At 41.3% G+C, this 22,664-nt stretch overlaps 1 protein-coding gene across 9 annotated transcripts in view; it reads left to right on the forward strand.

The window, feature by feature from the left end:
* Positions 1 to 7,661: 7,661 nt before the first annotated feature.
* Positions 7,662 to 22,664, forward strand: part of NUP58 (nucleoporin 58) — a 44,205-nt gene continuing 29,202 nt past the window's right edge. For 3 of the 9 annotated variants that reach the window (XM_082365085.1, XM_082365079.1, XM_082365083.1), the window contains exons 1-8: positions 7,662 to 7,997; positions 12,115 to 12,257; positions 16,082 to 16,231; positions 16,852 to 16,989; positions 18,662 to 18,772; positions 20,755 to 20,779; positions 22,025 to 22,090; positions 22,408 to 22,582. In XM_082365085.1, coding sequence (XP_082221211.1) covers positions 7,891 to 7,997; positions 12,115 to 12,257; positions 16,082 to 16,231; positions 16,852 to 16,989; positions 18,662 to 18,772; positions 20,755 to 20,779; positions 22,025 to 22,090; positions 22,408 to 22,582 — 915 coding nt within the window. In that variant the 5' untranslated portion in view covers positions 7,662 to 7,890. Of the gene's footprint in view, positions 7,998 to 12,114; positions 12,258 to 16,081; positions 16,232 to 16,851; positions 16,990 to 18,661; positions 18,773 to 20,754; positions 20,780 to 22,012; positions 22,091 to 22,407; positions 22,583 to 22,664 lie in introns of all 9 variants that reach the window. The other 6 variants (XM_082365077.1, XM_082365082.1, XM_082365078.1 and 3 more) reach the window with 5 other exon arrangements.

Here is a 22,664-nt window from a genome sequence, read left to right on the forward strand (position 1 = left end):
TTTGTTCACTGAGACTCATTTTTATTCTTACTAATGTTCATAAAGCATAGGGTCCAATTTAAGAGGACCTCTATGTGCACCAGTGTCCCTAAATTCTAACCTTCCCTAAAAAAGTTGGATCAATAAAAATTACCAGATTAAGTATTTCCTGCTGTCGTAATCACATTACTTACGCAAACAGGTCACTTAATACAGTTACAGCACCAAGGGAGGAGTCCCCGAGACTTATAAGCTAACCCGAGGGAAGGCCAGCCAGCCAAGAAGAGTTCTGTCTCTTAGGGTTAGTCAGACTGGTGAATATCAAAATACCAACTTGATCATTGACCATGAGAAACACACGTTAAAGCAGACAGCAGTGAGGGTCAGCGTATTCTCTTCCTATAAAGCTAAGTGGACACTTTGCATTGAGAAGCTTGCTTAGTTAGCATGAATTCGGGCAAGGGAAATGACCTAAATGATATGACAGGCTGTTGTCATTCAGCCAAGATCCTGATGCAGCTGTAAACCCATCTGTAGTTGTGATGTACCAACTACAAGACAAGAGAGTAGTGTTTCTGGGCCAGGAAAGCCTCTGGGGGCAGCCCTGACGGCTCATTATCATAGGGATATATTACATATCCCCAGTCTAGTTTCTAAACATCTCCGTGCTGAGACCCCATTTCTTTAGAAATGCCACCTGGTCTGCTAAGCTCCTATCAAGAGGTAGCCTGGAAGCCATGCTGTCTTTTGGAGGGAGTCTTAAAACATCTGTGCTTTGCTTAATTTTGTCTTGATGTGTATATTTATAATTTCCTTTATTATCCAACTTCTAGGAGACACCTAGATTTTGCCTTATATGTGCCTACAAAGACTACTTAAAATAACATACTAGTTATTGATGACTTTAATAAAATATAATTTTCTTAGTTGACCTTGCATTTAAAAATGGAGGGTTTTTTGCATCAAAAATTAACAAATACACAAAAAGCAGTAAGTAAACAATCATGATGGTTTGAAATAATGAGGAATCAGTCTTCCACATTCATTTCTCCCTAATGCTTAGTGTTTATTTTTACACTTTTTTTTTTTTAAAACCCACTTAGTTCCCCTGTAAAATACACAAGAGATGTCTGATGCTATGATTGTCATGTGAGAAAACATTTCATATTTTAAAATTAAATGTTAATGCTTTTATAATTATATTTACTGCTTACCGTCTAATGGGATATTATGAAAGCAATCACACTTCCTAATCTGGGTGTTTCTTAAATAGAAATAAATCATTAAAAGAGCAAGAATATTTCACTTGGCTGCTTTTCTCAGCTTTTATTTTTAGGTGGATTACTGCAGAAGCTGAAGCCTAGGCTCAGAATTCTTTCTGGAATCAAAGCTGTTTGAATTCAGATCTCATATCTGCCCCTTAATAACGGTGAATTTAGTAAAATTATTTAACTTCTCCAACTCCTGGTTTTCTTTTCTGTAAATAGCAATACTTACCTTTATCCCCTCCATGGAGCTATTTGTTTTGGTTAAGTGAAATAATGAACCAAAATCCGTTAAGCATAGCAGCTGGCCTTAATAAATTCTATAAATAACAGTTGTGTGTACGTGTGTATCAAGCAGAGTGCATCTTGGAATCCCCGTAGGTATCTGTATACCTCCTGATCCTCAAGTTAATTCTGAGTTCAGAAATTTATTTGGATCAGGCTGTGTTCATCTGGGGAGACTGAGTGAAGGATGAAATATTTGTTCTTATCTGAGTGCACTGCATGCTGTATTCCAGTGATCATATCTGGGATTCTATAACCTGTGATTGAGGAGGCCCAGCCAAGTGCACACCTCCGGGTTAGGCCACGTACAGGGCTGTTTCAGTCTCATGCTGAAGTTGAGACCTCGTATAATGTTTCCAGGTCAATGTGCACCTCACTCTCTCAGGATATGAGGGTTTGGAAGCTTGCCCCTTATTCTGTCTTCAAAGTTATTTGTAATTTTTCTGCTTTTCCTAACTGTGTGACCTTCTCTCTGAATCCTTTAGATAAGTGAATCTTGGTGATTTACCCCAGGGGCATTCGTGTCTGCGTTTTCTGTCCATTTGTACCCGCTCTCAACTTTGGTCTATACAGTGGCCGGTCGTGCCCTACTCTGTGTAACCACTTTATTGAACACTGGGCTCTTCAGGGGTGAAGTGGGCGGCAGCTTTCTTTTTCTCCACGGCTGCCCTCCAAGCCTGCTTTGTCAGCTATCCTTTACCCTCTCCTCAGTAGGAGCTTGAGCTCGTAGAGAAGGACCGGTCACTCTTGGGTTTTAGAACAATCTGATGTTTAGGAGTTATAGGCTCATCCCACTTTCCCCCCATTTGCTTGCTAGCTGCTGCTTCTGCTCCCTGGGAATCAGATCTTACTTGGCTAGCCCCATTACAATCTGGCATCATTGATGTATGAAGGCCCCCTCTTTCTCCCTCGGGCACTCAGTCAATTAGATAACCCTTCGCCCATCCTCTGGGACCTCCAGACAGCCTCATTCCCTGAAGGAGGTACCACCCTCTCCAGTTCGTTTCTTAACGAGCTAGCTCTTGGTTTCCGATATACACAAGGGCTGGCTATTCTTCTTCTAGATTCACTTGAAACTTCTCAGTATCTGTACAATATATCTGTCTTCTTACGTCTCCCCCACACGTACATACACTTGTGCTTGAACTCTGTTGAGAGGATTTCTATTGCTTGCAACCAAAAGAGGCCTAATTAAGGTATGGGAAAATGGATGGAAGGGAATTGGACAGGCTTGGGGGAAATTTTATCCATGCTATGGGAAAGTATTAAGAATGCATTCCTGCTTCACAGAAGTGGATATTGGTCTATGAATATGTGCCAGAATATTAAATTAATATCATTAATATCAATTAATATTATCAATATTAAACAGCATTTATTGTTATATTCCAGTCCTATAGATGTTCTGGACCTTGGTTCATCTTGGATATTTCCTATGTTTCTCCAGTAACACGTGTAAAATTCATCTTTTAGTGTGGATTCCTACTAAAGATGGTATCCTAAATTTAGAATAATGGGACTCAACTATAATGGCTTAACACAGAAGTTGATTTTTCTCTGAAAAGAAATCGGATGGTAGGCAGACCAGGGTCGTTTCAGTGGTTCTATAATATCATCGACGACCAGTGTTCATACTGTTTTTCTGCTACATCCTCCTTAGCATATGACTTCCATTCTTAAGTCCCTCACGGCCCAAGATGGCTGTTGGAGAGACAGCCATGTGTCTTGAGTTCCAGGCAGCGGGAAGAAAGAAGGAGGAGAAAGGCAAGAGGGATGTATGCCAGCTCTCTCCTCCTCTAAATGAGCCAACGCTCATCTCATGTCTCCCACTTACATCTAATCAGACACATTTACCTGTAAAGGAAGCTGGGATTCTGGTAAGTGTGCCACCTTGAATAAAATTGGGATTATTATTTTTTTTTAAATAAATTTATTTATTTATTTACTTTTGGCTGTGTTGGGTCTTCGTTGCTGCGCTCAGGCTTTCTCTAGTTACGGCAAGCGAGGGATACTCTTCATTGTGGTGGCTTCTCTTGTGGAGCACAGGCTCTAGGCGTGCAGGCTCAGTAGTTGTGGTGTGCGGGCTCAGTAGTTGTGGCTCACGGGCTTAGTTGCTCTGCGGCATGTGGGATCTTCCTGGACCAGGGCTCGAACCCGTGTCCCCTGCATTGGCAGGCGGATTCTTAACCACTGCGCCACCAGGGAAGTTGGGATTTTTGTTTTTAATTATTTATTTATTTTTTGGCTGCCTTGGGTGTTTGTTGCTGCGTGCGGGCTTTCTCTAGTTGCGCGAGCGGGGCCTACTCTTCATTGAGGTGTGCGGGCTTCTCATTGCGGTGGCTTCTCTTGTTGTGGAGCGCAGGCTTAAGTAGTTGCAGCACGCGGGCTCAGTAGTTGTGGTGCACGGGCCTAGTTGCTCCGTGGCATGTGGGATCTTCCCGGACCAGGGCTCAAACCCACGTCCCCTGCATTGGCAGGCAGATTCTTAACCACTGTGTCACCAGGGAAGTCCTGGGATTATTTTTTTTTAATATATATATATATTTTTTTCCTTTTTAAATTTTATTTATTTATTTTATTTATGGCTGTGTTGGGTCCTTGCTTCCGTGCAAGGGCCCTCTCCAGTTGTGGCAAGCGGGGGCCACTCTTCATCGCGGTGTGCGGGCCTCTCACCACCGCGGCCTCTCCCATTGCGGAGCACAGGCTCCAGACGCGCAGGCTCAGCAATTGTGGCTCACGGGCCCAGTTGCTACGCGGCACGTGGGATCCTCCCAGACCAGGGCTCGAACCCGCGTCCCCTGCATCGGCAGGCAGATTCTCAACCACTGCGCCACCAGGGAAGCCCCCTGGGATTATTTTTAAGGAAAAGGGGAAGAATAAAAATTGGTGGCGACAAGACAGCTTCCCTCGTTTATTTTATGCTGACATCGCCAAGCTTCTCCTGATCTTAGCTTATCCACTATGATCGTCAGGTCATGAAGGCGACTTTTTCACGCCCCATGCCCCACACTCACACATAGGAAGGACATAATTTCAAAGTAAATGACCACACTTTGAATTAAATACATTTAGCTTCATGGAAAACTCCCTATAGTTCTTTCACTTTTCTCATTTGGGGGATGACAGGTGAAAACTTTATCAGATCATCACTGTTTTGATCTGTTGTTGGGAACTTTTGTTTTAGCTTTAGTCTTTCCTCCCCAACTTTACATTTTGAAAAACTTCAAGCCTAAAGAAAAGTAGAAAGAGTAGTACAGGAACACCCATATACCCCACCTATAGAGTCACTGATTGTTAATATTTAGTCACAGTTTCATTATGGATCGCTCTATAAATTTTGTTGTTGTTGGATCTTTTGAAAATTTAGTAGGATTTTTAGAGGAAAAACACTATCTAAATCTTTAAAGTCAATACAGCCCTTCTAAGAAATTCAAGATAGAGGGACACTGGTTATAGATAGTCTCTAAAAGATAACTTCTAACTTGGATATTTCAGAGGATCAGACCATACTTATTACAGATCCCTTTAAATAGGCTTGAGGATTTCACTTCCTCTCTGTGTTAGACCCTCAGCTTCTCAAAGGGTTATTCTGATCTCAACACACCACTAAAGCAAGCCTATTTAGATATATTAATGCAAATCCAAATTAGAATTTTTTACAGTACTATTGCCTTTCAGATAATTCAGCTTGATTATAACATTAACAATGTCATCATACAGCCAGTAAATCAGCAAAAGATGGGGTTTCTTAACAGAATGTTCACAATATAAAAAATAAGGGGAAGCAAAATGGCTTGCTATCGAAGTTAGAATTCAAATAACTTGCTTCATCCTCTGAAAGAAGCAATTCACATAGAACTGATACATGGGTTCAGGTCCCATAATGTCCAATAAGAGTATTTGGAAACATGCTTTGGAGTAGGATGTTACTCTTGTCAGGAAAGAAAGGTAAAGGCAAATTCCAGGGCTCCATGGTTTTGCCTGGCTGGAAGGGGTTTTATCTTACACAGGCATGAAGCTTATGTTATTGCCACCTTACTGTGAAGTTTTCAGTTGAATAAACAAACAATTGGGTTTACAGAAACTGCTTTCTTTGGAATTTTATTTCTGTAGTGCATACGGGTAAGAATTTCTTTTCTTTTTGCTAATAGGACAAACAGAAGAAGGCATATAAGATCACAAAGCCTCTTTGAGGTCCAGTCTTACATTTGGTGCCTCTAGAGGCATGTGGTAGATTGTAATACTGCTTATCAAATATTCCAGTTTCCATTTCTGCAGTGCGCCTTTGTGTGGGATTTTGGGGTTTCTGCAGCAATAACTTAAACTACTCTGACAGATACAAGACAGAAATGCTGTACTAAAATTTTTTTAAAATAAAGTTTAAAAAATAGTTTGTCAATTTGAGTGGTTCCCTTCCAAATTCTCATCTCTGAGTGATCTTCTTACTATTTTCTTTTATAAACTTATTTTTAGAACTGTTTTAGATTTACAGAGTTATTACAAAGAGAGTTCCTATATACCCCACACCCAGTTTCCCCTATTATGAACGTCTTATATTAATCCCTGCTACATATTTACATGCTCTTTCCATCCAGCTAATCTTACATGTGTTGGTAATTAACATATATGCATTTAAGTGCCAGGAATTTTGCTCTTACTAATTTTATGTTGGTATTCTTCAAAAGTTTTGGAAAGAATACGCAATGGAATTAACACACAGGTTGCCACTTTTTACCTTTTCACAAAAATCATCTGGATCTATATTTTTTTGTTTCCAAGTCAAAAGTACCCTTTGATTTTATATCCCCAGTTCTCTTAATGACCATCCTATACTCATCACTGATAATAGCATTCTCTAGACCACTGAAGCTCAAAAAACCCACAATATTTTTTCTCTTCCTGCTTAATCACTATGAACTTTTTCTTTATACTATAGTTCAAATATGTCCCTTTTCTTTTTTATCATTCCCACAGTGACTGCCATAATATTTGAAATGCATTTAATTTTTAAATTATACACAGAGATGGTGTATTAGTCTGCTCAAGCCACAATAATAAAATACCACAGACTGGGTGCTTAAACAACAGAAATTCATTTCTCACAGTTCAGGAAGCTAAGTTCAAGATCAAGGTATTCATGGGCTCTCTTCCTGGCTTACAGAATGCTGCCTTTTGGATGTGTCTTCAGAGGCAGAGAAAGTGAGTTCTCCGGTGTCTCTTACTGTTAGGGAACTAATCCTATCATGAGGGTCCCACCCTCATGACCTCATCTAAACCTTACTACCTCCCAAAGGCTCCATCTCCAAATACCATCGCATTGGGGGGTTAGGGTTTCAACATGTGGATTTTGGAGGGACACGGTTCAGTCCATAGCAGGTGGCAATGCCCAAGCTCAATGCAGGAGAAAGTGCTGCATTAAGGGGAGCTGTGAGACGTCAGGTTAGAAAGATCCGTGATGTGTAAGACTCTGAGCGCCACACGGGAAGTCCCACGGTTTCTGATCAAGGCAGTGTCCTGGTGGGAATTGTTTTAGAAAAGCAAATACGGTGGTTGCATATAAGACGTACTTTACTGGAAGAAATCGCAGGTAGGAAAACCCTCTGCGAGAGTAATGTAACAACCCCTGATGGGAAAATAAGGATCCGCATTATGAAGGCAGAATCTCGAACTCACCACCGCCCGCAAGCCTTTCCTCATCCTCCCGTCAGAGGGAATCTCTTCTTTAAAGCCCCATTTTCCTTATGTTTAAGGGTTGCTCACGGAACCCTTACATCGTTCTTGCTTCTGTACTTTTCTTATCCCGTCTACTCTGTGCATCCTCCCTTGCAGGAAGCAAGGATATAAGCAATAACTGAGATTAAACAGCCATAATGCAAAGGTTACGTCAGCACAGATGCCGAAACAGGAAGAACCGAGACAGACACGATCCCATCAGGACCTCCAGGCGCCGCCCCCTCCCCTCCCCCTCCCCTCCTCCCCTCCCCCTCCCCTCCTCCCCTCCCCCTCCCCTCCTCCCCTCCCCCTCCCCTCCTCCCCTCCCCCTCCCCTCCTCCCCTCCCCCTCCCCTCCCCCTCCCCTCCCCTCCCCCTCCCCCTCCCAGCGGCCCCTGCGTGGCCGCCGGCCCCGCCCACTCCCAGCGGCCCTTGCGTGGCGGGCGCGCTCCCGGAGGTGCGTGCGGGCGGCCGCTGGTTACCTGCGCTGCGCCATCTCCACATCCTCGGGCCGGTCTTCGCGGCCGCTGGGCTCCGCGTTCGCGCAAGGTCGCGGCTGGGCGGGAGCGATGCTGCCCGGCCCGCTTGGGCCTTGAGGCGGGAGCGGCGAACCGACCCATTAGCTTGCCGACCGCGCCGAGCCCGCAGCCATGTCCGCGGGGTTCTCCTTCGGGAGCAGCACGCTGGGCTCCTCCACCGTGGCCGCCAGCGGGAGCGGCACGGGCGGCGGTTTCTCCTTCGGGACCGCGGCGTCTAGGTAACCGCGAGCGGCCTCCTTCCCGGCGGGGCTGTGGGCGGGCGGCCTGGGGGTCGCGGGCGGCCGGGGCGGGGGGCGCCGGCTTCCACGCGGAGGCCCGGCCGCGGTTTCGCCGCTTCTCTGGGCCCATCCCGCCGCCCGGTGAATGTCGGAGGGATGAATGGAGCTAAGGTTGTCGGATCTAAGCTCTTTTTAGAAAAAGAGACTTCATAGGAAATTGTAAGGGGAACAATGACAAGTTTCTCCCCGCTAATGGAGATGCCATTGCAGGATATACGTTTTGGGACATTAATGAATTCGTGGTTATTTTAAACGCGCTTTAAAACCGTTTGTGCCTTATGGGGCCCTATCTGTCCTCTTGTTTTTTTTGTTTCAAATACTTGTTACAGCACTTTTTGGTGGTAGTTTTGAACAGTATGTGCAAATTAGTATATCACAAGTGAGAACATTGTGCTGACTCTCATGGTCTTTTACCTAAATTGTGAAATGTAGACGCCATAGTCATCGTCTTTGTGCAGCCTGCCACCCCACCTCTTCAAGTGATAGCAATTTGGCCAGCAGACGTCCAGAAAGAGGCAATTAAAGTAAAGATCATTTTAATGATGTGAGGTTTGCTCTTTGGAGCTCAAACTTTTGAAGATAAAAATGGAGATCATTAAATCAAATAATGTGCCTAGAATGAGTTACAAGATAGCTCCCGAAGCTGGTAGATCAACAAGGCAAAAAACCCTCCAGTTTTGCCTGTATGGGAGGGGGTAGGGTGGGCAAAGACTACACAGTGAAGTCAGAAATCTGGAGTTTTCCTTAATAGCTCCTATGCTGTCACTCTGTGCACTTGATCAGTAAGGCCTGATCATTTTAATGCTTTACTTGCCGTTTGCTTCACTTCCAGGCTCTTGTCATTCGTGGAACAAATGTTTGTTGAACGCATTCCTAAGTAGTAGGCCCCCCTTTAGGTGGTAAGATAAATAAGTCCTGCCCTCCTGAAGCTTACATGAAAGATCGTAATACTTAATGATTCCTGCCAGCTTCTCAACCAGTAACCTTCTCCTGTTAGATGAAAACTGCTCCCATCACCTCCTACTTTGATTAGTTCTCTGGAATCCCAGTTGCTGTCTCAACTGCTTTTACATCAACTTTTTTTTTTTTTTTTAACAACGTTGTAGACAGATTAAAAAAAAAAAAAATTCCCATTGCCTCCCTTCAATGATTTTCCACTATCCTCGGAATGAAGTAAAAATAAACCTTACCATGGTCTGCAAGGCCCAGGCTGGAACCTCTTCAGACATCCTGAGCCCATCTTCTCATTTCTGTTTGCTCCAATTCAATGATCCAGACCCAACTGTAAAAAAAATAATAACATCTACAGGCATACAGATAAGTCACTGAAACAGTTTCAGCGAAAGATACTACCCTTACTCTTTGATATTTTCTATGCACGTTGATATTTTCTTTTTTTTTTTTGGCCTGATATTTTCTATTCTGTTCATTTCCTTTTTTACAAATGCTGGTTGTGAGCTACTAAATTGATTTTTTGCTCATCTCATGGGTCCTGATCTTAGTTTGAAAAACACGACTTGGGCTTTTTCTCAGTTTCTCAGGTGAAGGCCAAACCCCTTCCCACTTTAGGGCAGTTCCCTCTGCCTGGAATTGCCCTTCGACCTCTTGTGCTGAGCCGATGCCTGCTTGTGAGGCTCAGGTGCTTACGTCGGAGGGAAGCCTTTTCTGACCTGTCATTGTAGAGAGGTTTCCACCCCTTACCCTGGACCATAGCACTTAGCACAGTTGGGTCAGTTCGTTACATTTTTTGTTGACTTGTTTGCGCTCCATGATGGTGGAGATCTTTTCATGCTGGTTTTCCAGGAGCCACGGTGGAGCTCAATACGTATTTGTTGAATGCATGAATGATTGATAAATCTCTTTCTCTGGTTGGAGACTTCCTGAGGGCAGGACCTGAGTCTCATCTACCACTCCGAGTCCCTGTGACAGTGCCTGGCAGGGCTTTTGTAAATACTTGTTGAATGATTGAGTAAATGAAGTATTAGCAATAAACTAGAAAAATGTATACATGCTGTAGAGAGGCTTGGGAAATTAATAAAAGGAGAGACGGTCTAACACCTGCCCATTGGACTACTGGTTTGGAGACCTAACATTCTTTCGGTAAATGCACCTAGGTTAGGTTAGCTCCCAAGTCCACGGTAAGGCAGGATTCCATTCCTCATCTGGCGGGGTCTGCTGGCTTCTCTACATCATGTCCTTGTTGAGGAATTGGCAGATAATATTGGTTGAGGCAATAATTGGTTAGGTCTGAGGTAGCTTTTTGTTTTTCTTTAAGTGAATATTTCTACCACAGAAATTTCTCCTTTGCTTCTCTGGGAAAGTAAGATTTTACTTTGATATATTTTCTTTGGTAATGTTTTCAACTTTATGAAGTTGTGAAACACTTCATTGTATCTTTACTTAAATTGTCAAGAAATTTTAAATACTTTAATTGTCTTAAAAATACATACTTTCACTTTGTAGCTTTTGTGTATTTATGGAATAGCAGTAAAAACATGGGATTGCTGACTTGTTTGGGAGGAAGGGAAGCATAATAAACATTTCCTTAATTTGATTCTTCATAATTTGCCAACAAAATGTTTCTTAAAAATACGTTTTGGTTCAGCTGATTGTTTAAAGATCTGTGCTTTAATTCTGGGTGAGACCTTGCAGCCCTGCTCTGCCAGCCCCCCGTGCTTACACGCAGAGGGGCACGTGCACACGTGCTAATAGGAAAAGACACAATTAGGGTGCACCCTCTCCTTTTTCCTGCGCAGTGTTGGTGACTGATTTCAAGTTCTCCTTCCTTAAAAAGCTGCTCCCTCTCCGTTCCCCTCACAGTGATTAACAGGCATAGAACCTTGTACATAATATGTTTAGTTGAATTTATAAGTGCTCCTTATGATAGCAGTAGCAACAGCATTTATTGAGTGAAGTTAATTTGCCCTTCATAATCTCTAAATCTTTACAAAAAATCTTAAGTGGGTACTGTTATTCCCATTTTGCTGATGAGGAAATAGAGGCCCAGAAACGTTATGTCACACAAGTACCAGCATGTTGGAGAGCTGGTACCGGAGCCTGGCCAGAGCACTACCGCCTGCCCCTTCCATTGAAATGCCGCAGGCTGTGAAGCTTTTTTTTAAAACTGGCATGGGGTTCCACCATGGTGTTTGTGTCTATGTGGAAGGCCCGGGAGAGAAGTAATAAAGATACATGTATAGCATGAACGGGATTTCCCATTATGTTATACATGTTGTAGTCTCTCTTAACTCTCCTATATAATTTTTGAAGTGTCAAATCGTCAAGATTTTTTGGCTTGTTTTCATAATTTGTTCTACCATTTATAGATAGCAAATTTGAGCCTCTGCACCTTGCTAAGAACAGTTGAAAAGCTGTAAACTTTGTTCGCATCACTTGTTATTATCAGCTGCTCTTTTTTAAGCTTTCAGAACCTCTGAAGAGGGTTTCTGCTGATCTTACACAGTCTTTGCAGAGGGTAGCTTTGCTTTGCAGCTTCCTCGTACCAGGGTATGTCTGTTCTTGTCCCTCATCCCCACCCCCAGGGGTGGCGATACAGCAACAGAGAGGTGGCGGGGACAGCTTCGAGTAACTCTCCTATTTCTGGGCATGTCTTTATGTTAGCAGTCGGGGAAGAACAAATGAGCTTAGCAGTGTGAATTGTACGTACATAGTTCCGAAGGAAAATGATCCATATTTGTAGGATTTCCTATGGCTGTTTTAAAATACGCTTTCAAACAAAAACTGGTGAAAGCAGAATATATGTGATCTTGTTTATGATTCCTTGGCATCTGAAATCCTAACTGCTATAGATTCTGCTTTTCTTGAAGACTGGTGTTGCATTTTTTAAGAATAATTTTGTATGTGGATTTATTTTTATAGAGAACAGAAAAATATTTGAACGTGGTTGGTGGAAGGTGAGTTGTGATTACTTTTGTATCCTGTGGAGATGTGTGAGATGCTTAAATGGAGAAATAATTAACCTCGAAGAGCTAACTTGCGTTTCCCGTAAATAAGTATTGGCTCTAGTAGACTTTATTTTGTGTTTTCTATGAACAAGCAGCCCTTCTGTGGGGCTCAGCTTTGGGACTCTGGGGAGCACGGCGACTCCAGTGACAACATCTGCTCCTTCTGGTGGTTTTGGAACCGGGCTCTTTGGATCTAAACCTGCCACTGGGTTCACTCTAGGAGGAACGAACACAGGTAAGGAGGGTTGTCAGAGTCTCAGGGAGTGGGTGTGGGGTATTCATTCTCTGCAGGTTCTGTCCTGTGTCTCCTCCCTTTACAAGGATCGTCACTGGTGGTGGACCTAAAAAATGGTAAATACTGAGATGAAAAGGCAGACGGATGTGGGATCAAGGGTCAGAGATAGGGCCAGCCATTAGCTGTGACTTACTTCAGTGTAAGGAAGGACAACACACACATACATTTAAGAATTAAAGGAAATAAATCTATTCAAAAATAGTGAATTAAAGTAATTCAAGTTTATGTTAGATTATATAATGCAGTGTTTTATCTTGGTGAAGACTGAGTCAAGTTTACAGTTTGGACATTAATTAATTTAGCATATATGGGACAGTCAGCTTCCTATTTTGCTATAACATTATAATTTACATTCCTAAGAGATGTTTCAGATTTTTTTATTATTAAAACAATTGTTGCACTGGGAAAAGGGCAGGACGTAAAGGTTTCTGGTGGACGTTTCAATAATAAAAAGTTTTTTAAAAAAATACAGATACTTTGCTATTATAAGCAAAGTACATGTTTCACTGGAGCCACCACTTTAAAAGTTTACTTCCTCATTTACCTTTATTCTCTGCCCTCGGAGTCTCTTGGTCTGTGTTACCACCTTGTGCATTGAGCTGCCAGCCTCGACTGCAGCACTTTGCACAGCTACACAGAGACCATGGAAGAACTGCAGGCGTAAACGTGAGACCAGCCAGTGTGCCTCTTGAGACAGTGCCGGTGTTTTGTTTGGACTAGCTTTTTTTCCTCCTTGCCGGATTTTGTTATAGGCAATAGTTGTTTGCATTTTACAACTCTTAATCCCTAATTAATCAAATTATACACAGCCTGTGATATGAGAACCAGTGCTATAGAAGGAACGCTGTATTAGGCAGTGGTTGTGGTGGAAGATACTGTGGTACCCGTTAGTCTCACCAGCAGTGTTATCACTCCCTGAGGGTGATTCCACGTCTTGCCCTGTGACAGGCCAAAAGAATGCCATCTGCCACTGATGGTTAAAGTTTATTTCTCTTTTTGTCCCCAGGAATAGCAACAGCTGTAACTACAGGATTAACTCCGAGTAAGAATTTTTGAGGGAAGATCCCAGATCTGTGGTTTTTCTACTCTTTCCTAATCTCTCACAGAACTGGGCTATAGGAGAAACATATAAGGAACTGGATATAGATCATAGATACTTTTCAAAGAACCTTTCAGTGTTTTACTATTTTAAAAAAATCGATGATTATGTAATCCTTTTTTAGTTCAGAAAAAAATTTTAATACAGAATTGTCTTTTTCTGTCAAAATTTATTTCACATTTATATTTTTCAGTCATTTAAGCCCTTTTAGTGAAATAAGAACCAAACTTTAGGCCAGAAGTCTTGGAATTAAGCGCTGGCTGTACCTCTGAATAATTGTGAGGCCTTAGCTGGTCATATCTGGCAGCTTTTAGTTATCTTTCAAATGAGGGTATTGGAATAAAAAGTTTCTGAATTCCCTTCCAGCTCAAAAATATCGTGGTTCTCTATCGTGATATGCTGCAGGGAATGTGGGTAACCAGGGTGACAGCGCCTTGACCTGGATGCCAGGGAATAATGTGAAAGGATGAGAGGACAGTGAGGAACCTCAATTAAAATTACTTAATTTAATTAAATGTAAACTTAACATTGAAGTAAATTAAAAATTGGTGAACTTGCTTCACTTAGATGCTACTTACCTGTTATCAACGGAAAGCACGTCTGTCTACCACCAAAGTTTCGTACAGGACTGGTTACAAGGGCAAGCAGTTGGATCCTCTCCTGAGATTTCAGAGCCTATGCGTGTTTTCAAAGCATGTTACTCTGCAGGGACCTCCACTTGTGGCAAGGACGATCCAGAAGCATAGTTTCTGACTTCTTTTCTCTCAGTGCCTTCAGGAGAAGCCAAAGTGCAGGTCATTCATAATTTCTCTGTTTAGTAACTTTGCGTAACTCCTCCTTCCTGGCTGTGGCCGTGAGTCTACACAATGCCTTGATCGTTGAGTATCAGCGGAACGTGGTGGAGGACCCTGATGAGGTCAGGGGCCGCTGGGTGCCGAGCGATGGGTTCTGGTGTCACCTGATACGCGCGCTGAGAGGCGCATGAAAGGCACTAGGAAGGCCGAGGAGGAGGAGAACAGGAGTTGTTGACTGGCAGGGCAGGAAGCACTGTTCAGGCAGGAGTGGAGAGTGCAGAGGCCCAGTCATTAAAGGATCCAGGGAAATAGCAAAGGTGCTTTTGCTCTTGGAGTTTAGGATTCTGAGGGTAGGCATGGTAGGAAGAGGAGATTGGCGGAGCAGGTTAGGACCACATAGGAAAGGTTTTTGGGTACCAAGCCTTTAGAATCTATTCTGAAGACTAATGTATAGACTTAGTGGGAACCTTAAGTCGGGGGAATCAGCAGCATATTATTTTGTTCTTTTTTAAAGTAACTGAGATAATTCCAAGAGTAGATTAGAGGAGACTGATCGTGGAGGTTATTATAATAGTTCTTGAGAGAGAGATGGCCTCAACTAAGGTTTTTGAGGATGTGTGTAATCCAGGGATATCTCTGAAGTGGAATTGACAGGACTTGTACTGATAGAATACAGGGGAGCGAGGAGACGTCAAGGATGATTATGGTTTCTGGCTTGAGCAACCAAATTGACCGTGGGGGAGTTAGGAAATTTTTTTATAGGGAGATGTGTAGGGGTCCAGAGGGACATCCAGGTAGAGCTAGTCTTTGGAGACTCAGGTAGATGTAGATTTAGACCCATGAACCTAGTTGAGATTCTGAAAGTGGGTGAGATGTTTCAGGAAGTGAGGGAGCAAGAATGGAGCCTTAGGGAGTATCATTTAAGAAGTGAACAGAGATACACAACTAGTATGTGTAAAGCAGATAGACAGCAAGGACCTACTGTATAGCACAGGGAACTAGATTCAACGTCTTATAGTAACCTATAATGGAAAAGAACCTGAAAAAGAATATATATGTGTGTGTGTGTGTGTGTGTGTGTGTGTATATATATAAAACTGAATCACTTTGCTGTACACCTGAATCACTGTAAATCAGCTATACTTCAATTTATAAAAAGAGGCGAGGACTTCTCTGGTGGCGCAATGGTTAAGAATCCGCCTGCCAATGCAGGGGACACGGGTTTGATCCCTGGTCCAGGAAGATCCCACATGCCGCGGAGCAACTAAGCCCATGTGCCACAACTACTGAACCCACGTGCCACAACTACTGAAGCCCGTGCACCTAGAGCCCGTGCTCCACAACAAGAGAAGCCACCGCAATGAGAAGACCACGCACCACAACAAAGAGTAGCCCCCGCTTGCTGCAACTAGAGAAAGCCTGCACGCAGCAACGAAGACCCAAAGCAGCCAAAAATAAGTAAATAAATTAAAAAAATAAAAAGAGGTGAACCGAGGAGGGAGACGGACAGAGGGGACTGGAGGGCAGTGACAGACGCAGAAGCAGAGCAGGAGGGCTTCAGGCAGCAGAGAAGATGTTTTAAATAGTCCTGGAGAAGAAGGACTGTTTGCTGCTGAGTATAAAGGAAAGGAGGGGGGAAGCGCCGTGTTAGGTATATCTAGAGGTAGGGCTGAAATTGAATTTCAGTATTACCACATAGATTGGATTTTCATCTTCAGTATGCACCCTGATTTGGTGAATGGTTTTTCTCTCTCATAAGTGTATAAGTACATATACCTTTGTTCCATCTATGAGAAGTAGACTTCCAGGCTCCTGATTGATACCTGTATAATACACATGCAGCTACGGTAAGCTGGGATGTTTTTTTACAGGCCCGCCGGCCACCACGTCTGCGTCCACGGCAGGCTTCAGCTTAGGCTTCAGCAAACCCGCGGCGTCCGCCACACCGTTTGCGCTGCCCATCACGTCTGCCTCGGCTGGCGGTCTCACGCTCTCGTCTGCTCTGACGTCGACTCCTGCAGGTGAGGCGTGTCGGGGGAGGGTGGCATTTTCTGGTTGAGTTCTAATTTCGGTCAGTGAATGTAGGTATCCACCTTTGGTAAAGATAACTTCAGTTTGGGAGAATTTTTATTTCAGTCATTCAGCAGTGTTGACCTACTGAATTACTGGTTTGTGACGATCAGCCTTGAGCATTAAAGCAGCAGAGGCCCTCTTGGAAGTTGGTCTCTACAGAGCAAAGCAGGGGAGCGGGTGAGAGGGCCCATGTGAAACTGTTGATGACTACTTTGTTTTCAAGGCGCACTTTGGTGACAGGGAAGGATAAAGAGTTTGCATAAACCTTGCTTGGCTTAGGATTCATCCGGTTTTGAGTGTGGTGTTGGTAGCCTGGGTTGAAAACTCTATTACTGCCTGGAGTCACTTAGCTGATGCCATGCTGGTATTAACCAAACCCCTTATTCCTGTCACTGGTTTTTACTTTAAAGGTACTATTTCTTTCTGTTCTCAAGTATATATAATGTTAGATTTAGTGAGTGTTTTTTCTCAAGAGCCAAGTTTATCGTGACGTCAGTTGTTAAGGAAGTGTCTTGTGTTTGCTGTGGTGCTCACGCTCTGTGGGGGCTTACGGGCTCACTTCTTATAGCGTCCACAGGATTCACTCTGAGCAGCCTGAGCGGGACGGCAGCTGCAGCCACCACCGCACCCGCAGGCCTCTCTTTAGGGGGAGCCTTGACGGGTTTGGGAGGGCCGCTTTTCCAAAGCGCAAGCACGGCGACATCAGGTAACTGTGATATTTACTCTCCGGAAGAGTAAATATTCGTGTGTAAATTTACTGTCTTTGTTTTGGTCTTTGGAGCAGACCACGTGGTCTCTTGAACCGTTATGTTTTCCTTTTAGTGTAAAAACTGAATTATAAAGTTGTTCATACATGATTGCCATATTTTAGAAATGCATTTTCTCAACATTGACTGACTAGGTAAGGAGGCAAGAAAGAGCCTGTTTCCGGAGCCAGTAAACTATTCTAGAGAAGTTTGTCTTTTTAATAAACGGCAGTTGGTTAGTCTTGAATCGTTTAGCCTCTAAATTCACTGTGACACAACTTGACCTCATAAGCCTGGTTCTGGGAATGGCTTTCTGTTATAGATCTTAGGAAAGGGTGTTAGAGTGCTTTGAAGTCAGGACATTAAAAACAAGTATTAAATGATTTTATTATAGTCAAATTTTGTAGGTGTCTTCTAATAACCAAATCATTAGATGACTATAACGTACATTTCTTTGCAGGATAAATATTTAAACATCTTTCCCAAAGATTCCCATGGGAGCAAAACACGAAAATAATAGAAACGAGTTAGAGGGTAGTTTTTGTGTCTTGTTATTGAGTTTTTAGGTCTGTTCTGATTTTTCTTAGGCTCTTTGACACAATATTCAATGCTTACTTTATGGTTATGTTAACCTAAAGGTGCCACTGATTTTTTAAAAATTCATAACATTTATTCAGCTGTGTTTTTTCACACGTTGTCAGGATTTAAATCCAGTTTTCATTTATCCCATGCTCTTATCCAGTATATAGTGCAGTTTCCTGTTTTTAAGGTAAATAGCATCTTGTCTAAAAAGAACACAATTGTGTCAGCTTGAGAATGCATGGACTTATATGATTTACCAGTGCAGGATCTTTGAAATTTTGCTACTTGATTCACAGGTACACACTGATGACTTAAGATTACTAGAGTTTAGCTCCAGTTCCTTTTGTCTGTGAAGTAGGATTTAAATAAGTGAAGTTTACTTTTTTTTTTTTTTTTAAGTTTAATGGAAAAAAACTTGAGAATGTGAAATCTTGATGTTTGAACTTCAAGTCTTTATCAGTTCTTTAAATTTCATTAGTAGTAGAACTGTTTGCTTTATATTATACTAAAATCTTATGAATTCATGCTAGATTATTTTATTTATTTTCCCCCAGCTTTGTTGAGGTATAATTGACAAATAAAATTGTGCGATATTTAAAGTGTACAACATGAAGATTTGACTGTATACATTGTTTCCCCCCCATCAAGTTAATTAACACATCCAGTACTAGATTATTTTAAAAGTATAGAATTCCAAAGCATGATTGGAAGACAAGATGTATTCACCTGAAAATATGCAAACTAAAACTGCTTTGATAGAGAGGGTTTAAAAAAAAGTAAAATCGAGTATCCACAAATATCCATGAACAGATATATTCTGGCAGTTTTAATAAATAAAATCACATTATTCAAACTACATATACCATTGAATCCAAGCAAGATTATCAGTCTTTGTCCAAAGCATGCTCTAGACTTGTATCTTACTATTTGTCTAAATCAAGAGTGAAAATAATCTGGGATCCAACTTAAATGTATTTGAGTGCTTTGATCAGTGGGGAAATCATTATAAAGACTGAGGAACTTCATAAGTGGCATCTGGCTTGTTTGTAGGACTTGGACAGAATGCTTTAGGTCTGTCTCTGGGAACTGCAGCAGCTACTTCATCTGCAGGCAACGAAGGCCTTGGAGGGTTAGATTTTAGCAGCTCATCGGATAAAAAGAGTAAGTAATGTTACTCTTAATTTCACGTTCTAACAGTCCTGTTGAGGGAACTTAAATTCCTACGTCTGGAAGATTGTTAGTTAAATATTCAATAGTAAAGGTCTTATTTTTAAGTTTGCATTATATTTCACAAATTTTGTGTGTGTTGTGCATTTAAGATTTTATTTTTGTAGACAACTCAGATTTGTATGTGCATATGTTTTAGGTAACTATCTTAATGCGTGTTTTTTTTTGTTTTTTTTTTTTCCTGTCAGTTCGGCAAACATTTATTGAGTGTCTACTGTGGCTGTCTATGATGCATATTTTTTGTGCAAACTATTGAGGCATATTTGAAAGCACAACCCTATTCTTTTTTTTTTTTTTCACACACACACACTGTATTTTATTTTTACAAGAGATAAATAGACTGACACCAAGCATTATACATGGATGACCACAACAAAAGCAACAATGATTGCAATTACCAAACATGAAACACACTCATACTATGCTTAATGCGTGTTTTAATATGCATTTTAAAAATCGAGACCATGGTACATGTTTTGTAACCTATTCCTTCTCGTGTAATATATCACAAGTTTTAGTCAGTGTCCGTAATTCTTTACAAATATTTTAATGCTGCTTAATGTCAGTTTTATGAATGGATATGTCATCATGCAGTCAGCCATCATCCTGCGGTTAGTGTTTGTTTCCAGATCTTCGCTCTGGGAAGCATCACTGTATTGGGTATCCTTGTAGAGAGAGGCAACATAGTATGGTAGTTAAGAGTCGGCTCTGGAGCTGGTTTGCTGGCTGCAGATCCTGGCTTAGCTGTTCACAGGCTCTGTGACCTTATTCAGGCTCTCTCGGTGCTTTGTAAAGTAGGGGAAATAACAGTCCCTGCTTCATGGGGTTGGTTCGAGGATTGCTGCTGGTAAAACCTTGGGAGAGCCAGGCACGCAGAAGATGCTGTATACTTTTATTATAAATTTTGTTCATATTTTGGTTATTTCCTTAGGGCAAATACCTAGAAATTGAATCATTGGCTTATAGGGAGGGACATTTTGGAGTCTCTTGGCATATATTGTGAAATTGCTTTCCAGAAAGGTTTTACCAATTTATTTGCTCACCAACCAGTGTGAATATGCCCTTCTTGCTGTGCTCTTGGCATGCCTAATATCCTTTAAAAATTTTTTTCCAACCCAAATTCATTTTGCAGTTTTCTTGTGGTTGTTGGTTCTGTGTGTGTGATCTGCTTGTTTTTTGTTTCACAACACCTATTCTGTTTCTGATGAAAGCATATTCAGCTGGAGCACGTGCATACACACTGCACTGAACCGCTTGGAAGAGCTTAGAATGGCATAATGCATGACGTTGTAAAATATTCAGTGTCCTATATCTGTATAGGGATTTTAAAACTTGGACATGGGTTTTATTGTAGGAGATACTTGTTTTAAAGAGTGAATTACTATCCTAAAAGTTGGTAAAATCCTTTTGATCTTAGAAAATTTGGATTTATTTCTCTTTGAATGAAAAATTTTAAACATAAGGTTCTGTCTCTTGTTTTTACTTAATTTTCTTTGTAGTAACTCCATAATTCAAAAAATAGCCTTAGATGTTTTAGCAGCTTATTTTTTTTTTTACTCAAGTGGAGCAGCCTGTTCAGGGGGCCTTAAAAAGTGTCAGCTGAAGCTCTCGGGACTTAGACTCCTCGGCAGGGAGAGTTCTCAGGGAAGATAGTTGAAAAAGGAAGATTCTTGCCCTTGAAAGAAATAGATGCAAATCAGCTACCTAACTGTGTTTATGTGTACATAAACATGTCTGTAACATGCTGTGTATAGAGTTTGTGACAAGTCGTGACATCACATGCTGTTTATTAAGAGGCATTCTAAGAAATCCTTAACAATTTTTATTTATACCTTAGTTTGTGTTAACTTAAAATTTGTATTTGGAATACATTGATAAATAACCTATTTTTACACGAAGCTTCTTGAATTTTCTAGGTGATAAAACAGGAACAAGACCAGAGTAAGTCTACAATTTGACTTTTAAAATATTTTAATGAAAGAGTTTTACGTATTAAACTATAGGCCAATGGTATGGTTGGAAGTAAATGGAACCTTATAGGTATTTAGAAGAAAAATTCTTTTAAAGTTTTTGTCAAAAATAAAATAATAAGCATAGGCTCTGGAGAGATTATGGAAGGTCAGATCTTTAAGAAAATTTACAACCAATTCTTCCTAGGAAATAGTTGGCTTTTCCCCAAATAATATGGATAAACACAAATATATGTATGTGTCTTTTTAACTTAGTAAATGTTGAACAACTCATGGAACTTTACTCTCGGAGCACTTTTTATTTATATATACAAATTACAAATGTATATATACCATTTATTTTATATATAAATTACTGTCCCAGCACCATTCACTGATGTTGAAGAGGGAGAATAACCTCCATGTACGTCATATATACACTTGAAGATCATTATTTTCTTGCCAATTGTATTCTCACATAATTTCTATTACATTAAATAAAGCATTTGTAAGTAAATGACGAAGCTCCAGCCTCCCAAACATCTTGTGTGTGTTTTAGCCTTGTTACGTAAAGGGAGAAGAGGCGAGAGCCTGCCGTTTGTCCAGGGTTATGTCCCCGAAGTTGTACAGATCTGCGGCTCCCACCATTACAGCCCAGTTTCATTTATTCCTGTCTTCCTTATATAGTCATCATTCTTTTAAGCTACTCCTAGGTCTTATTTTGTTGAAGAACAAATTGAAGTTGTAAAATATTGTGAGCAACTCATTGTGAGAAGTTTTATTATTTTTTTATTTAATTTATTTATTTTGTTTTATTTATTTTGTTCTTAAACATTTAGTCAAATGTATCTACGTGTACTTATAATAGATGCCAGTCTCCTTAGAAAAGAAACCTCCATGTCAGATGAATTGTTAGTTATTTTGTAGATCACGAAGTTTATTGTTCTTTATAAAGAACTGCAAAATCATCCAAGAAGACTGTAAATGGGGAATATTTGCTCTGTTTTCTTGTATCTTAACACATACTGTTGTAGAACTCAGCTGTCAGCTTTTTTTTTTTTTAACATCTTTATTAGAGTATAATTGCTTTACAATGTTGTGTTAGTTTCTGCTGTACAACACAGTGAATCACCTCTAGGTATGGAAGACCTGAAGAGACATTTCTCCAAAGAAGATATACAGAGCCGTCAGCTTTTTATGCTCTCTGACGTTAACGCGCCTGTGGCATCTTTCTTAGGGATAGTAAAGCACTGAAGGACGAGACTCTGCCTGCCGTCATCTGCCAGGACGTGGACAGCCTGCAGTAAGTGTGCGAGGTGTTGTCAGCAGACGAATCAGACTGGAGTGCCGGGAGGTGTTTCGGGGGACCCTCTCCCCCTCCTGAGCGTTCTAACGTGGGGAGCACTGTGGTGCTTTTAGAAATGAGGGAGAAAGCAGAACAATGGAGTTACAGAAATAAAGGAATTAAAATTCTGTAACTGCCATTCTGTGAACTGTAGGTGGATTTTTAATAGTTGCTTCTTAACACACTTGGACGTTAAACTCTGACCAGCCTACTTTTTTTTCTGTATAAAACCAAAGGTGTGTTTTTTTTAAACTCAGTTTTATTTATTTTTTTAGGAAATTTGTGAAGGAACAAAAACAAGTCCAAGAAGAAATTAGTAGAATGTCTTCAAAAGCGATGCTTAAAGTGCAGGAAGATATTAAAGCTCTGAAGCAGCTCCTGTCGCTGGCTGCCAGTGGGCTGCAGAGGAGCACTCTCAGTATTGACAGACTGAAAATAGAGACTGCTCAGGTAAGCTGTCGTTCTATGGCAGGGGTTTCGTTCATGGTTTTCAAGTAGAAATAGGTCGTTTTAAAATCATGAAGTTTCATAC

Source organism: Balaenoptera borealis (assembly GCF_965194805.1).
Source record: "Balaenoptera borealis genome assembly, chromosome: 18".
Taxonomy (NCBI): Eukaryota; Metazoa; Chordata; class Mammalia; order Artiodactyla; family Balaenopteridae; genus Balaenoptera; species Balaenoptera borealis.